The sequence below is a fragment of the Grampus griseus genome (assembly GCF_964374135.1).
Source record: "Grampus griseus genome assembly, chromosome: 16".
In the NCBI taxonomy this organism is placed as follows: domain Eukaryota; kingdom Metazoa; phylum Chordata; class Mammalia; order Artiodactyla; family Delphinidae; genus Grampus; species Grampus griseus.
In genome coordinates this window covers 51,958,863-51,977,814 of record NC_139010.1, presented here as the reverse complement: position 1 = coordinate 51,977,814, position 18,952 = coordinate 51,958,863, and the positions used below count along the sequence as shown (strand labels likewise).

The 18,952-nt window shown below is 39.8% G+C and overlaps 1 protein-coding gene across 2 annotated transcripts in view; it reads right to left on the bottom strand.

Moving 5' to 3' along the window:
- TNKS2 (tankyrase 2) overlaps positions 1-18,195 on the bottom strand; it is a gene marked incomplete at its 5' end in the record, with an annotated part of 62,935 nt that extends 44,740 nt beyond the window's left edge. For both annotated transcript variants that reach the window (XM_082673603.1, XM_082673604.1), the window contains 6 exons: positions 34-128; positions 502-577; positions 761-797; positions 2,919-3,014; positions 5,367-5,591; positions 17,997-18,195. In XM_082673603.1, the coding sequence (XP_082529729.1) occupies positions 34-128; positions 502-577; positions 761-797; positions 2,919-3,014; positions 5,367-5,591; positions 17,997-18,195 (728 nt within the window). The remainder of the gene's footprint in view (positions 1-33; positions 129-501; positions 578-760; positions 798-2,918; positions 3,015-5,366; positions 5,592-17,996) is intronic.
- Positions 18,196-18,952: the final 757 nt, after the last annotated feature.

Below are 18,952 nucleotides of genomic sequence, written 5' to 3'. Positions count from 1 at the left end.
GAAATCCTCATTTTTGTTTAAATGCTTATTTACCCTTTATCTTTAGCATGAACATCAGCTCCATGTTGCAACAACAGCTGTACAATCTTTACTCTGTTGTAACCCGCTGCCAAATGCAATGGAGTTGACTGAAATGTTAAACAGACAAATTAATAAAATTCAATAGCTAAGAAATATGCATGAAAAGGTAAAAATCCAAATATAAAACCAGAAATCCAGAAAAACCTTTATAACTTCAGTCTAAATAATAGTAATAATCTGGTTTTACAAAATCCAACATATATACTGAAGGCATAGTATAATAGTTTACAAGTTCACTATTGCAAATAGGAAGCTACCTAAATGTTCATTATTAAAAAAGTTTTACTAAGGTTAAGAATTAATCCAAATTATTGCTTAAAAGAAAATATCAGCATTTTTGTCAAATGTTTTAAGTTAAGAGATAAACACAATTTCATGTTACCAGGAAATGCACACAAACTTAGTTGCAAAAGGAAGTACCTTTCTGCCATCACTTGCATGGCAGTTGACATTTAATGGTGTAAGCAGAGCCATCATTTTTTCCTCATTGCCACTCCTAGCATACAAAAAAATGTATTAGCAATTTTTATTCTTTATCAGATCCTATCTGGAGACATGTATGTGACCATTAAAAAAAAATGCATTCTCTTTTAGAGAGTTTGTTTATTGTAAAAAAAAATAAAATTAAAAATTAAATGGTGAAATATTTATGATACATATTTATAACACTAGTACACACCTGGCACTCTCCAAGAGTTCATCTTTCTTATATTCACCTGTGAATTAGGGGAAAAAAAAAAAAGCAGAAATTAAAACAAAATTAATTACAGAAGTAATGTCAGTTTTATGCATAAAGATGCTCAGTGAACTATATTTAAAGTAGAAAAAATTGGAAATAAATGTCCAATGAATGGAAAATAGTTAATCAACAGAATACTGTGCAGTTTAAAAATATATATATGAAGACAGACAGAATACCTCTGTTATGAAAGTGAAAAAAAGATTCAATGTTATATAATGAAACATTACCGCAACTATATGAAAACAATATGCACAGAAAGAGGAAAGCCGAGAAGGAAATAAATCAAAATTTTAACAAAGTTTGTCTTAGGGGGTAGGTTATGGGTAACCTTTTCCATTTCTTTTTTACTCCTCAAATTTCATAAAACCAATGTTATTTGTTTAACAGACAAAATGCATTCACGACTTCATTCAAAATCAGAACAAAACAAAATCCAATATAAAAATATAACAATATCACAGAAATTACAAAAGATACTCTATAGCATCACCAATGGAACATAATCATTAACATTTTTATGAATCCAGAAGATTTTTCTACACTAAAATTGTTTTATTACAATGCTGCTTTAAATATATACAAATAGGGCTTCCCTGGTAGCGCAGTGCTTAAGAATCTGCCTGCCAATGCAGGGGACATGGGTTCGAGCCCTGGTCCGGGAAGATCCCACATGCCACGGAGCAACTAAGCCTGTGCGTCACAACTACTGAGCTTGCTCTCTAGAGCCTGTGAGCCACAACTACTGAAGCCTGCACGCTTAGAGCCCATGCTCCGCTACAAGAGAAGCCACCGCAATGAGAAGCCCACGTACAGCAACGAAGAGTAGCCACTGCTAGCTGTAACCAAAGAAAAGCCCACGTGCAGCAATGAAGACCCAACACAGCCAAAAAGGAATAAATAAATTTAAAAAAATATATATATATATACACACAAAAACAGGACTAAATAAACTTCTTATGCCTATAGCCTTTATATTTACAAATGAATACAAGCAAAAACTTTAAAATCGATACAATTTAAATTAACATAATAAAGTGTTTATTTATTTGCTTCAACGAAATCCTAACTGGTGTCCACAATATGAATTGTATATTGATTGCTGTGCAAGGCTTCTTTTGAGCCCCAAGATTTTTAACAAAGGTAAAAGTAGGGAATAGCATGGAATAGGGAAGGAGGAAATGAACACTGAATTGTTGGTTACAATAGCTCACTTTTCTAGAGCTCTTTTAGGGGGCTAGTCTAAATTTGCTCAGTAATACCAGAAGAAATATCACAAAGCCCAAGCACAAAAGCTCACAGCAGAGCCCCTCAAACTCTTGACTATTAGACATAATTCTAATGGTGATCACACAGTAGATAAGAATACAAAAAATAATATGGCAGAGAGTTGCTTCAGAGGAAATACTCTGGTAAGGGAGAAAATATGTGAAGTAGATACCACCACTCAAAAAAGCCTGACAGTCTGAAATAAACCTAAACCTAGGGAACACAGCCTTATATATCTTAATATGTTCCAAGCACATGAATATGTTCTAGTAGAACACAGTAATTCTTACTCTTCATGGTACTGAAATTGATGTGCCCAGAATCCTGTTTAGAAAAGCAAGAGAATGATTACTAACACACAATTATCTACCACCCCTGCCCCCAATAAGGCAGGAATCACAAATTTAAAAGCTAATTCAAAAAAAAAACACAGGAAACTTTACCTTCCTTGGACAAGAATCAAATGTCAACTGTTCAGATGCAAAAAAGAATAGCAACTGAGGGCTTCCCTGGTGGCGCAGTGGTTGAGAGTCTGCCTGCCGATGCAGGGGACACGGGTTCGTGCCCCGGTCCGGGAAGATCCCACATGCCGCAGAGCGGCTAGGCCCGTGAGCCATGGCCGCTGAGCCTGTGCTCCGCAAAAGGAGAGGCCACAACAGTGAGAGGCCCACGTACCGCAAAAAAAAAAAAAAAAAAAAAAAAAAAAATGAATAGCAACTGAACTGATACTATTAAAAAAATCTCATTGAGGTCATTAACCGACTGTCTACCTAGCAAGTTCATTCTTTATATTCTTCCCAGAATACCCAAAGAGAGTATGTAGACTTACCAGTCAGCACTGCTTTGGCAGACGGGTCTGCTAAATCCAATGCTGTCCTTCCATCTGTATTTCGAATGGTTGGCTCAGCTCCATGCTGTAAGAGCACTGCAAAACAGCAACACTACCTTTCAAAATGGCAATTGTGACAATTTGATTTTAATAAATCATTTTCTCAAAAATTCTGGTCCAGGGGCTTCCCTGGTGGCGCAGTGGTTGACAGTCCGCCTGCCGATGCAGGGGACATGGGTTCGTGCCCCGGTCTGGGAAGATCCCACATGCCGCGGAGCGGCTGGGCCCATGAGCCATGGCCGCTGAGCCTGCGCACCCGGAGCCTGTGCTCCACAATGGGAGAGGCCACAACAGTGAGAAGTCTCAAAGTAATTTAAAGACTTTTTATATCCTGATAGTATGGTAAATGTTATATTTTAAAGATAAGAATATATAAAATATTCCATTATTTAATGTATTAGACACATTTAATTTATCTCCCCTAAGCTCAATGTCAGATTTTCCTTTGCTAAACAAGTAAGGACAGATAAAGAACTAAAAGGCAAGTTTACTTGAAAGCTTGTTTTCTCACACCAAATGAACACTGTCTAGAAAGATTACTCTATAATAGCAAAAATGAAATTTCTAAAGCTGTGAATAGCCCAGGAATAGGGATCTGCGGGATTAAAAAAAAAAGAAAGAAAGAAAAAGAAAAAAGCACTCTGTAGAGTTAACAAACCCCCAATCAAAACTGCTACATTACAACCCAAAAAGCATAAAAAGACTTGTGCTATACTCTGTACATATTGCTATTTGGTTATATAAAGATATTCCATCACAATGTATAAATAAGGAGCTGGGGAAAGACAGGCAAATACATGCAAAAAGGGAAGCTCAGCTCCTGTTCCTTTATAGGGTTAATGTTCATTCCACTGTACTCCTATCTCTAACAGGGATGTCCAATAGAAATAAAATGTGAGCCACATATGTAATTTAAAATTTTCTAGCAGCCAGATTATAAAAATAAAAAGAAACAGGTTAATTTTAACATATTTTATTTAATCCAATATACCCCAAATATTGTCATTTCAATATTTACATTTATATTGTAAGCAATATAAAATTGAGATATTTTGCATTCCTTTTCTTTGTACTAATCTTTGAAATCTGGTATGTATTTTCCCCTTACAGTACATCTCAATTTGAACTAGCCACATTACAAGTCTTCAACTACCATACTGGACAGTGCAGATCTATAACTATATTTGGAAAACCCTACATTATTAAAGCTAATTATTTATATGCCTGAAACTCAGGTACCAGAAAAGGATTCTGAGCAGAGGGCAGATAACACAAAGGACAAAAACAACCAAAAAAAGATAACACACAGGAAAGGAGAACTGGACAGAGGTTACTAGGTAATCCTTTTCTTATCTTTATAAATTACCTAACCTAATTTAAACTAAGCTCATGACTTCAGTATAAGGTGATTTGGGTTGGTGGAGGGCTGGGAGAGAGAGAAAGAACAATTTAAGTCTAGCATAGAGCCCCTAGACTTTTCCTAGTGCACAGAACTGGTTTTCTATCTGTCTCAAGGATTTCAAGTGTCCCTGTTTTGCATCAGGAAATAGAGGTAAGGTAGCAGTCCAAAATCTGACTCTGTTAAGCTCAGAAAAGTCAATACCGGGTTAATGACAATTCTCAAATAAGCAGCCTTCTCGCGTATAATTTTCTGTCAGTGACCAAACTGTTAAGCAAATCCTATTTCATTCATTAAAGTATCCTAAATGACTGACAGTTTTTCCTTCAAATGCTTCTTGACTTATCCTGCCATTTCTACTCTCCTACAACCACCCTAGTTCATGCCTTCATCATTTCTCATCTGCATTATTCTATAGCTTCCTAGCTAGTCTCCCTAATGCCATCCTTTCTACTCAGCCCTCTACCACATCACTCTTTCTAAAATATACTGCTCTCACCACACTGCCCCCTCCTTAAAAGTTATCAACGATTCCAAACTATTTACGTAACAATATCAAGCTCCTTACCCTGGAATCCGAAGCTCCTTATAAAGAAGTCACTACCTACCTTTTTGACCTTTCTCCCCAGTACTTCCTGGGAAGACTCAGGAAGGAGTGACTCAACTCCAGCCCAGTCACTGCACTCATTATCCTCTAACACTCTGTTCACTTCCACCACGCCTTCATCTGGTTCTTTGTGTGTTATTCCCAAGAGAATCCATATTTCTAGAGAAGAGAAATTCTGTACTACTCTATTCTCTAAAATACTTAAGCTCAGTACCACATACAAAAAGACACTTAGTAAACAGTGGTTGGATTAATCACGAAATGTTCTTAAATACTTAAATTCAGCCTGGCAGAATTTGATCACATTAACAAATGAATTCAATTAAGATCGAGAATAGTTACAAACTATTTCAGAAAAATTCTGGAATGTAAACAGTCTTACCAATGCAAACATCAATCTTTCCTTTAATTGCAGCTTCATGGAGAGGAGTATAATTCCAATTATCACGAGCATTTGGGTCTGCACCATGTCGCAAGAGGAGATTGACTACTTCAGCATGACCAAAAGAGCATGCGTTATGAAGAGGAATAAGCCCCCCATCATCACGTGCTTGGACATTTGCACCATTCTGAAGCAAATATTCCACTACATCTTTCCGTCCAAAACCTAGAAGAAAACAAATGATCCACATTTAAATTCTCCAAAGAAAACATATCAAATTAGAATCAATAAGTACAAGCCATGCTAAAATGTTTTTGGATGCAAAACAGTAACAGATTCAAGAATTCATTGATGAAATATATCATTAACTAATCTTAATTAGAAAGTCAAAGGGTCTCTCCAATACATTAGGTAGTACTACTACTAACTGCAGAGGAAGGTTATGAAATTAGTGACTGAAAGCCCAAAGTTCAAACATTTCCCACTCTACAATAGCATTCCTAATCGCAAATGATGAGTTCTGCATATTTTGTGTGCAGACATTTTCAGGTATTCAAAGTATATACTAACCAACTCTTGCTAGAATCCCTTTCCCACATGTATCTCATGAAATGTTTCTATTGAACTGGGGGACTATGAGACAGCAACAAAAATGTTTGTATTTGTCTATGTAGTGAAGATAGAGAGAGGTGATACTAGGCAGAAGTGTGATATGAGGTGTCTTCAAAGGAGCCCTTACTTTGCCACCTGCACAACACAAGCAACTTCTGCCTAGGTAGGAGGCCTTCTTTAGAAACCCATGTCCCACAGTTCTGCTGCAATTGCCCCCGTAAGGAAAAAAACCAAAAAAGACAACTCATTTATACTGGTTAATAGATTTAGTACCAATGAGTTTCAATCTTTTACCATTCCTACGTAACAGCACCTGAAATCTTTTTACACTTGATAGTAAAAAGAAAAGGATTTCAGGCATATGTTAAAGTAGTTGGGGAGACATACCTGTGTATTGGGAGAGAGACAAAAGACCTTTACATTCATCTGAAATTTTATCAGAATATTCTTAAAACCACCAAGCCTGAATATAGTCCTTCTAAGAAGACCAGAGTGGAGTTGAATGAGAAAGCAACAACATACAATGTTTCCAAGGTGTATGTCTGAGGCTGGCCTGGCTGCAACTGAGGGAAGAGTTACATGACTGAAGAGATTAACTGTCTTGTTTTGTTTTGTTTTGTCTAAACATTCTAAGCTCTATGTCACAGAGGTGGGTGTCTTTGATACTCCCTATTCTTGATCTTTGATTCTCCCTACTCTCAAAGAGTTTACAATTTAGGATGTGGAGAAACAGTAATCTCAATATACTATAACTGTCATAAAAGAGGTATATAGAAAATGCTACTAGAACTCAAAGAAGAGAATACCTAATTGGGGGAAAGCAGAGAACAGGAAGGACTATCCCAAAGGAGAGTCCAGTGATGACATGTCAGCTGAAGGCTTACAGAAAAATGAAGGGATCATTAGGAAAATGAGAGGAGAGAAGTGAGGTGAGGAGAAAAGAGACAGGGAGTGGGAAAAAGCTAAGCAAGGAAAGAGCACTGCAGTTGAAGCAGAAGAAATAAGATGTACACAGGCATTGAAGTGTGAAAGAGCTAATCATTCATAGTAGCCAGGACACAGAATGCCCAAGTAGGCAGAAGCCAGATGAGGAAGAACCTTACAAGCCACACTAAGGTGGTGCATGGATTTTGTCCTATAGACTAGTGTTTTTCAAGCTGCTTTCAGGCAATAGATTTAATGCAATTTTTTTTGCCTTAAAAAAACTGAGATATAATTGACATATAAGGTTATATTAGTTTCAAGTGCACAACATAATGATTTGACACTTGTATATAGTGCAAAATGGACACCACAATAGTCTAGTTAACATTTATCACTATGCATAGTTAAAAATTTTTTCTTGTGATGAGAACTTTTAAGATCTACTCTCTTAGCAACTTTCAAATATATAACACAGTATTATTAGCTACAGTCATCATGCTGTACATTTCATCCCCAGGACTTAATTTCACATAACATAATGCCCTCAAAGTCCATTCATGTTGTTGCAAATGGAAGATTTCATTCTTTTTTTACAGCTGAATTATATTCCATTGTGTATATACACCTCAGTTTCTTTATCCATTCATCCTTGATAGACACTTAAGTTTTTTCCTATGTCTTGGCTATTGTAAATAATGCTGCAGTGGCTCTATTTACAATAGCCAAGACATGGAAGCAACCTAAATGTCCATGGACAGATGAATGGATAAGACAAATATCATATGATATCGCTTATAGGTGGAATCTAAAATATGATACAAATGAACTTATTTATAAAACAGAAATAAACTCACAGACATAGAAAACAAGCTTATGGTTACCAAAGGGGAAACGGAGTGTGTGTGTGTGTGTGTGTGTGTGTGTGTGTGTGTGTGTGTGAGACAAATTAGGAGTTTGTGATTAGCAGATACAAACTACTACATATAAAACTTAAATAACAAGGTTCTACTGTATAGCACAGAGAACTTTATTCAATATGTTGTAATAAACTATAATGGAAAAGAATATGAAAGAGAATATATATACATATATACACACACACATATATAAAACTGAATCACTTTGCAGTAACCAGAAACTAACACATTATAAATTAACTATACTTCAATTTAAAAAAAAGAAAAATAATGCTGCAGTGAACATGGGGGCGCACAAGCTTTTTTGAGTTAGCATTTTCTAATGAAATCCTATATAAAATTCCAATATGTGTCTCGTTCACTGCAAAAATACCCAATGCCTGGTACATAGCTGGCACTCATAAGTTGCAAATTAGCTGAATTCAATTTAAAACAATACTATTCAGGTTGAATCTGCTGCCTTCTCCTTCACAAAGACCCAAAGGAAATTACCCCCCTATTCCAGAGGCATCCTGTAGAAACAGTATGAAAAATACTGCTACATAACACATCAATGGTCACTGAAGGACAAGCAAATACTTACTAATATATTGTATATTTTAAACCCCTGTTTTGCATCTTCCTTAAAAAAAAAAACAAAAAACTAATAACATGCTAGAAATCAACTCCTATCAGCACACATTTTATTGACTGCAAGTACCAAAATTTAACAAGTTCCTTTCTCATGAATAGTTAGGTTGTGTCTAATCTTTTACTACTGCACACAATGTTGCCAGGAGTAACTAAAGACAGAAGAGAAAACTGACAGTATCTGACAACTTCTTTAATTTTGGGAAAAGAGACGACTATCAGATATCTGAGACACAAAGTAAAACAGGATATTTTGTGAGATAAGATTATTTGTTTTTGGAAATGCTTGGCTTGAGGAACAAATGCCCAGTAAGTAGAAGGTTCTGTGGATTTTGATCTAAGGAAATTAGTATGAGCTAGCAACTGACATTTTGAAGTCCTGACCATAAAGATGGTGTTTGAAGCCATGCAAGAAAATGAATGAAGTTGACTAGAGAGCACTACTAGTTTTCTGTTTTGTTGAAAGAAGTGTATTTTCTATCAAGGATCAATCCCTTCTACACTGTAGCCCTTGCTCACCTTCTCAAGGTCTGCCCACTCACATCAGTCTCTCCCTCTCCACCATATCATTCCCGGAAGTATGTAAACATGTTCTATATCTTCCATCTTATTAAAAACATTCTCCCTGAATTTACTTTTCCATTTCTCTGCTCCCCTGCATATTCAAACCTCTAAGGATTGTCACCAGTTCTCTCATTTACTCTTCTCCCAAATCCAGTCTGGCCTCTTCCTTACAACTGCTTTCATCAAGGCCACTTACAATCTCCATGTTGCCAAACCCAAAAGACACATGTCTGTCCTCATCTGACTGACCTCTCAGCAACATTCGACAACTGACTACTTCCTTCCTTGTGAAACATCTCTCCAAGTTTCCATGACATCACACACTCCTGGGTTTTCCTTGTTTCATCTGTTCATTTAACAAATGATCAGGCAATATCAACCATGTAATGGACACTTTTCTGGGTGCCTGGGACATACTAGTGTACAAAACAGCCCAAATCTCTGCCTTTGAGGAACTTCTACGGAGGTGGAGCAGATGAACAACAAATGCACAAAATGAGTACGTTAGAAGGTAATTAGAGGGAGACTTCCCTGGTGGTCCAGTGGTTAAGACGTACGCTCTCAATGCAGGGGGCCCAGGTTCGACCCCTGGTCAGGGAACTAGATCCCACATGCATGCTGCAACTAAGAGCCCGCATGCTGCAACCAAAGATACCGTGTGCTGCAATGAAGATCTGGCATAGCCAAATACATAAATAAATAAATATTTTTTAAAAAAGGTAATTAGAGAAAGAGTAGAATAAGAAGTAATCAGGATGTGTGTATGGAGTGGGTCATAAAATGGAACAGGGAGGTCATCATAGGCCTTACTGAGATGGTGACATTTGGTGAAAGACCTGAAAGAGAGAGTGTTAGCCCTACTGACCAACTGTTAGAAGGTCAGAGTAAATGGAGCCAAGTAAGAAAGGGGTAGCATAGCAGGAGATGAGGTTAGAAGTAACGAGGACCAGCTAGAGAGGCTTGAGGATCACTGTAAGAACTTTGGCTTTTTTACTCTGAGGAAAAAGGGAGCGTCACTGCAGGGTTTTGAGCTGGTAAATTACATGATATGACTTATATTTGAAAAGTACCCTCTGGCTGTTGTGTTGAGACTAGATTTAAGGGGGTTTAGGATAGAAGTAGATGAGAGATTATGGTGGTTTGGACCATAATGTGGTGGAACTTGTCAGAATATTAAGTAACAGATTCTGGGTACTCTGAAGGTAGAGCCTGCACAGTTTGCTCACATATTGGACGTGGGGTGAGGGTAAGAGTGAGGAGGTTAAGAGAGGTTGGGGCCGAGAGAGGAGTCATGGATGACTCCAAGGTTTTTGGACTAAGAAATGGAGTGGTGGAGTTGGCATCAACTCAGATGGGGAAGGCTACAGCCAAAACAGGTTCATGGCAAAAGATGAGGAATTCAGGTTTTGGACATGTCCTACTTCCCTGGGGGCTTCTTGCTTATTCCACCCCGTTTTTAATGCCAGGATTCCTCAAGACTCAGTTCTCTACCCTCTTTTCCCCTCTTAGATGATCTCATCTTCTCCTATGGCTTTAAGCACCACATAGATACACAACCTGCAAATTTAAATCTCCAGTCTAGACTTTTCACCTGAATTCCAGGCTGTTTACTGGACATATCTCCACCTGGGTATTTCAAAGGCATCTCAGACTCAACATGTTCCCTAACTTCTCTTCATTCCACCGACACTGCCCCAACCCACTGTCTCCAGCCTGAACTACTGCAAAAGTCTCCTTAATTGGGCCTCTCATTTCTACTCTGTCCCCAGAGATCTTTTAAAGACAATCATCATACCATACCCCTGTTTAAAATAATTCACTGGCTTCCCACTGCTGCTTAGAATAAAATTCAATCACGCTCCCATGGCCTACAAGGTCTGCTGCATGAACTGGCCATTACCGCCTTCTCAAACTTCATTTCATACCACTCTTCCCTTTCTGAGCTGTGATCCAGCTTTCTTTCAGTTCAAGTATGCCAACCTTACTTCAGTGGTACATGCTGCCTGTCTGCTTGGACTCCTCCCTTGCTCTTTGCATCCCTCATTTCTACTCACTGTCTAACCTGTTTAAATGTCTCCACCTTAAGAAGGCCATTCCTGAGCATTCTATTTACAGCAGACCATTCAGCACACCCACACATTCAATTCAGTTGGTTTTCCCCTCTCCTTCACTAGAATGCAAACTTCAGAAAAAAAACACAGGAGTTTTTGTCTTTGTTGTTCACAGCAGTATCTTCTGGCACTTATTAAAACTTGTAATTACTGTTTAGTACTTATCTCCTGGACTCTCAAGTTCCATAAAAGGGGATCAATGTCTATCTTAGTTCATCATTACTTCCCCAGTGTCCTTCACACTGCATGGCACATAACAATTTGTTGATATTTGCTGAATTAATATATCACGGTATGAGAAAAGGAGACTGAGAAATAAAACTAAGAAAGAATGGCGGGCTTCCCTGGTGGCGCAGTGGTTGAGAATCTGCCTGCCAATGCAGGGGACATAGGTTTGAGCCCTGGTGCGGGAAGATCCCACATGCCGCAGAGCAACTAGGCCCATGAGCCGCAACTACTGAGCCTGCGCGTCTGGAGCCTGTGCCCCGCAACAAGAGAGGCCGCGACAGTGAAAGGCCCGCGCATCGCGATGAAGAGTGGCCCCCCGCTTGCCGCAACTAGAGAAAGCCCTCGCACAGAAACGAAGACCCAACACAGCCAAAAATAAATAAAAAAGCAGTTTCTTTAAAAAAAAAAAAAAGAAAGAAAGAAAGAATGGCAAAGCAGAAGCCACGAGGGAAAATTTCAAGGAGGGAAAGGCCAAATCTGCTGCCACTATGCTCTGACCTGAATCTTCCTTACCACAGCCTGGGTACTGTTGATCACACTGTCCTCCCAAGTGAGCCACCCACAGCTGCCCCAGTCAATGGCTCTGCTATCCCAGCCACGCAGCACCCACCTGGAAGAAAAGCTTTTAAAAAAGACTTAGGTTGGAGAGTAAGAGAAAAGGAATCAAAATAAAGAAAAATTAGTAAAGGTACCTCTTTCTTTGGAAAGTTACTTGATGTGCCCAAGCACTTTGAGAAGGATCACTATTTCTTCGGTGGTGATCGACACATGTGGAGTAGTCAAAATGGTGACTCACAGAGTAACTTCCCAAAAAAGGAGTGTGAGGTGGGCATAGAAATAGGTGTAGTAGAACATCTAGTTGTTACAACAGATAGAGTCAATTAGGAAGATATCTGTTCCAAAGGATCAGTGATCAAGCTGAAGAAAGGTCAAGTGTAGCCTTTTGTTAAAATACCATTGAGAAGAGAAGATGGTTGCCTCAAACCAGAGCCGAAGAGAGAGAATCGATACTGATGTGTCTGACTAAACACTGAAATTGAAGTTTTAGCTAGGGAGGAGACAGGGGGAGAAAGGGTTACGGTGATTTTATCTACATAGTTACCAACAGTCCAAGACACAGATGACTTCTACTTCAATAACTGTATCAACATGATTTCCTAGCCATTAAGAGGTCTGACACCCATCTGGAGACTGACTGACAGACCAGCATGTTTTCCAAGTCACAGTGTAAGGACTATATATGTGTGCAGAGGTCATGCTGCTATCCTGAGACAGTAGATAAGAGTCTGAGATTTTCAATGTTTGAAGCCACTTCTTGACATGAAAGGAATTATTTAGAGGGGGTCAGCAGGTAGCTAGTTCAAATTTTAAAATCTACTTTTGGAAGTTTGGTGAAACCTTAGCTTTAAATGGCTTCCCAAACTCTGAGGGTTAATTCCTGATAAAATCCCCATTCTTACAGTGTCAAGAATAGTTCAAAGCACTTCTGTTAAGTACTCATTTCTTGAAGAAAAAATAGTTTTGCAAGGTATATTCTGTTCATGCTCTCACTGGCCAGGTAAAACATGAATAGGCATATCCTCAGAGTCAATGCCAATCTTCATATCCTAAGGATCTCTTTATAAAGGAATCAGAAGCCTACAGTTAGCAGTCATGGCTGCTCAGGATACACTGTGGTTTATTTTATAACTATGGAATAGCACTCATCTTCAAACATGAAAATCCTGATGAAATCATACACTGAGTTTGAATCCACTATAAAGCACTGACAATGAAATAAAACAGGCTTATTTGGAAAGTAAATCTGCTGATCAATAAACTGTGTTACTTAATGGCAGGCATTGTCCCCTGTTCATTTCTGTTTACTGGACAAGGCTAGTATCTGGTATATAGGAGGACTTGACAAACATTTGTTTGGTGCATAGCTAATACTTTGTTGGAACAGTAAGCAAACGACCTCCACAGAAAATATGAAGTTAATGATTTGTGATGACTAAGAAAAGTAGTCTATACAATTTCTCTTTTGTCAAGTTTCGTTACAATCTAGATGCCATCAGTTTCAGCAGTCCCAGGAACTGTCTTGCCAACCATGACTATTGTTAACAGTATCATATTTTGCTGCTCTACTGGAAACATGCTTTCATCTGCATGGCTTCCAGAAAGCTGTGAAGCACTGGAAGTCACTATAGAGAAACCAACTTAGACTCTTAGGAAGTTTCATTGAGAGCCACCACCTCCCCCTTTTTACAGTCCAAAGGTGGAATGGGCCATTGATGATGCAGCTGGTCCAATATGAAATGACAGTGATGTCTTGCCAACCTAAAGGTAGGCTGGTGTCATGTAGGGCTTTGTCAGAAGGAAACATTCAGAAACAGAAAATGTCAACCAATGCCATGAAACAGAGAAGGCTCCTGTGGCCTAGGAGATGGGAATGTATAATCAAGCAGCCTTCAGCTTGACTTACACAACCAGGACTCGTGTCAGATTTTTTTTAAGGGATATCATTTTATGCTTCTCATTTACTATTAACTTTAGTTTACTAAGATCTAGAAAAAGTACTTCCCACGTATATTTCTTGAGAATGAGGAACACAAGGGACAAGGTTTTGCCTAGCTCAACTTGGGACAAATAATCTGGTCAGAGTGGAAGAAACTTGGAAAAGGATGCCATGGCCTCTGGGGTGATGAAATTCTGACAACCTGAATGCGGAAATACTGTAACAAGTACTCCAGACTGGTTGTTACTGAAGTCAACTGCCTACCTCTAAATCCATCAAGAGCTGAGGAAACAGGTATAACTCAAGTCTTGATAATATACTGGGAGATCTGATAAGTCAAAAAAAATTCTGAATTATTAAATAGACTGGTTTTTATTTGATACTGGGGTTTTCTACTGATGCAGAACTTAATTATTCCCCACAGCAAAAACCAATCCTGGAAACAGAAGTCTATAATTCTAGCCCTAGGTAAGAAATGTGGGCACATTTTGTGCATCTCCCATAATTATGACAGTGACCTACAGCCAAAAGAAGGAAATGCTTTTGAAACATTACTGGAGGTCTTCAATAGCACCATTTTGGGAAAGGATATCAGTGGCAATCACAAGAGCTATTATATCTTTGGTAGCTGAGTTGTTAAAATCTTCAATTGGAGGAATCATTCCACTTTCTTATACCAGTCAGAATCTGACTTACTGGTCCAATTGCCTACCCTATACAGAAATCCTTTCTACAGCATCTCTGAAAGATGCCAATCCAACCACTGTTTGGAGACTTCCAGCCAATCCCACAGTTGAACAGACTGTTAGAGGCAGTCTGACTCCTTGTAACCTTTCACCTACTAGCCCCTAGTTTTGACTGCCAAGGCCAGAGGAGTCATATCCTCTCACTTTTCTACTTGACTATCTTACACATATGTGTAGATAGAAACATTGTTTAACCTTAGCCTTCTTTTATCTCTAGAATAAGTAACTCTAGTTTTCATATCAGTTGCTTGTATAATAAGTTCCAGATGCCCTAGTTCCATTTCCCTCTTCCAGGGGAAAAAAACAAACAAACAAAAAAACCCCTCTTATATGCAATTCACTTAATTGAATATAATAAAGTTAAGTCTGACTAGTTCAATGTATATGGCTGAGTAGCATACTACAAATACAGAACAGTAACAACATGCTACAAATACAAAACAAATGTTACCTTGTTTAACTAGAACTCTAACAATGCAAGTTCTTTTTAAACCTGTCATTCTCTAGCTACATACATATGTGTCACCTCCTTTCCACCATCTCTGTACCTGAATTCCCTGAACCTAATAAATTATTTTACATATTTTCCTACTGAATGATACCTCTCTGCACACTCCAAAGAATGTTTAAGATTCTCAAGCCAGGGAATTCTATTCCTCACAGCCCAGTCCCCCAAGTTCTAAGATTCTTGAGAATACTGTGTATTTCTTTCTTTGGCTATGATGGACAACAGGATGACTTTCTCCCAAAGATTCTGTCCCTCTTCATTTTTCAGAAATGAGCTCAGAGAAGCAATCTCCTTTACTGAGATCTGCTGTTTTCTAGGGGATTATACTGTCAAGAATTTCAGATGCGATTGCTTTTAGCAAAATTAGAGCTGTAGCCTTCCTACCACCAACCTGCCTCTACAAGTTTCATTCATATCCTGTGTGTGTGTGTGGGGGGGGGGGGTGTAGGTAGGGGGCTGGTGGCAGAGCGACTGAAGAGGGAACAATTTTTCTCGTTAAGAAGTGACTTCTTAAAGCATGCTTATCTAAGAAATGTAATCTAGACCAATAATAGGAGAAAAGTTCCTATTTACATTGATTACTCTTTTCATTTGATAGAAGAACTTAACTCCTTTAGGACTGGCAATTGATTATTCCTTTAATCGAACTAAATATTTTAGATGAAAAGACAGACCAAATTTTTTCTAATCTGTTCTATCGTGATTCACTTTATTTTTCGTTCCTGTTCCTTGGAAATCCAAACAAAAGACAAAATCATGTCTACCCTACCCCCCAATAAAACCTTCAAGCTTTGATCGGCTTAAAAAAAAATTTTCCCTCCCATAGCTTACCCTATAATGTACAAACACAAGAAACTGCTTGGTCAGGCAGTTACATAGTCCCACCTACACTGAGCTTCCAATAACCTGCTTACATGCATATTAACATAACGAATAACTCACCACCTACAAAGAGTTTATAAAATATATTCTCCACATATTAAGAAAAATGCAGCTGGATGCACTTATTTAAAAATTAAAAAAAAAAATTAAGAAAACAGGTTCTCTCTCATTAATCTAATAATAATTTAGATTGAATTTACTGAGCTAATTAAAAAAAGTTTCTAATATACCTGAGTTTAAATGCAGGGCTTTAAAGCTCTGATTTAATGTAGACTATTAGTAATTTTTATTTTATTAGTTTCTTTTATACCTTGACTTCTTAAGCTTATAACCTGTACCTGAGAATTTGGATAAACTGTGAGAGGTAAGTTGGTTCCTAAAATAAGTTTTCCATTTCAGTCTAAACAAACCACATGAAATTTATGTAAAAAGTACTTTGCAATGTTGGGACAGAACTCAGGGTGGGATGGTTGGGAGGAATAAGGTCAATAAGAAGCTAATCCATAATCTTAAGCCTCTAAATATTACTATTTTCAGATATGAACTCACTAATACAACAAATTCTTGAAAGGTAACAACTAAGATCTTCTTTGGTTATTTTTATCCCACAGATCAAGTGAACAGAATATAAGTAACACTACCCCTTGGATTACATATCGTTGGTTATGACGGTTTGCCAAATCAGTTATTTAAATGCTTACTACACGGACAACCAGGACAATCCAAATTAGCTGAGGACAGGCAGCACTGATCACCAAAATTTTAGGCAAAATGGCCAAACAGAAGATTAGACTTCGGTATTCTTCATCCTTCCCCCCTTTCTGCTGCCCACAGGCTGTTTATAGTTCTCCCACCGACGGTCCCCCAAACCTTCTCCCTTAAAAGGCTCAATGGGAACCCAACAAATTTGTAATTGATGGAGAAAGCATACCTCCCAGTAGTATTTACATTTTCAAACAGGTACAGGTTAAAACAAACAAATCTCCCATTGGTAGAAAGTGTAAAAGCAATGCCTGTGAACAAGGAAATCTTTCTTATGCTCCTCTGCTCATCATTCCTACTCCAAAAAAAACAGAGTGCTTTAAAACATACCCTTCTGCTTTTTCAAAAAATTATTTTAAACAATCATGTAACGCACCAAGTGAAAAACCAGCATTATCGGAAGTATGAGACTCTATTCCCGCTTTCAACTGTGCATGGCTCACTTGAGGATACAGGTAATCACGATCCTTCCTCAAAGTGAAAAGTATAAATGCTTTATAGAAATAAGATGTAAATTTTAAAAAAACGTAATTCAAACGATCTAAATCTCAGAATGAGGCGAGATTAGTCCCAATTTAAATTGTAGATCCAAGCTAGAGTACCTGCACCATCTTTCCTCGCATTCTACTACTTTCCACCCCAACTTGTACGTGTCTGGCAAAGATTACCCGCCCGCACACAACCTAAGTCAGATATCAATTCTCCCAAACTTGACTCTTTCCAGTTCTAGTCTCCAGAAACTTGCTAATGACGGCTACCGAGGTAAACCTATTAACGCTAATGTGTCAATGATCAATTAAGCTGCTGCCCCTAAATCACATCCCTGCATTTTACAAAAGCATTAAGAACGTAACCCAAAGGCTTTTTAAGAGTTATAGTGGAACGTGCAAGAACGATAGATTTTGGAGATAACTGGCCTTTAAATCACAAGGTCTACTACGTCCCAACTCTTTCTAGTATGTAGAGGCCTTTTAGGGTAGTAAGACCGGAAGTTGGTACAGGTATTGTCGACACAAAACAAAGCAAAAAAGCCCAAACAAACAAACGAACAAAAAACCCCACAGCTTCCAGTGAGTGCGGCACACTCGCCCCCTAGTCCCCACTCCACGACATCGAGATGACCAGGACCGGAGCCCCAGGGGGGGAGGGCGGGGGCAGAGGTGCACTGTGTCTGGTTTCGGGCCTGCGGCGAGCCGGGGTGCGCAGGTGGAGTCTGGGGGCGAGGCGAGGCGGCGCTGGCCCCGGTTACCTGCGGCGAAGTGGAGCGGGGTGGACTTCCTCCCCGCCGTGTCGCGGCTGTTCACCTTCTCTGGCGTCACCAGCCTCTTGACTCGCTCCACGTCCCCGTTGCGGCACGCCTCGAACAGCTCCCGGGCGGCCGGTTCCACGGCCTCGGCCGCCGCGCCCGCGCAGGCCGCGCCCCCGCCAGCGCAGCGGCGGCCCGACATGATCCTGGCCGCCGCCGCCGCCAGCAGCAGCGCCAGCAACGGCAGCAGGAGCCCCGGCCCCGCGAGCAGGAGGGCGAGGCCCCCCGGAGGAGACGCGCTCAGGGCCCGGGCCGCTCGGATCCCTGCTGTCACCGGGCTCGGCGCAGTCCCATGGCCGCGCCGCCGCGCGCCCCTCGCTCGGCCTCGCGACCCCGGCTGCCCCGCGGCGGCGGCAGAGGCACCGCGAACCCGCCGTTCGACCTCCGAAGCGACGCGGAGGCGGAAGCTGGCAAGGCCCCTCCTGCCAGCTCCTCAGAGCCCTGGGAGCGCACGTGACGTCGCGCTGCGCGTGCGCACTGGTCGTAGACGGCCGGGCAGGTTTCGGCGAGCTGGGCGGTGCGGAGGGGTTTGTGGGAAATGTGAGGCGAGAGCCTCCGGCTTTGGGAGGAGAGGGGGCTTCGTCCCACCGCCATCTTTGTGGTGGGTTTTGCTGAAGTCGAGCGACTCTGCTTATCGTCTTTTTTAAAGAATGGATTTCGTGATCTGAATTTCGTTATTACACTGAAAAGAACTCTTGAAAGTTTTTCCCCGATCTTGCATATTATTTTGGGCTTCTTCTGTGGAAAATTTCCATTTTTTCAGCTTCCACAATCCCTTTTTCCTGGGGGTTTCTTTTCTGTTTCGCTTGTTTGTTTGTACACCCCCTCTCCCATCCCCACTGTCTCTTCCCTTCCCCCGCAACTGCTAATTTGCTGTTTCTTGTGGGCCACTTCTCGGA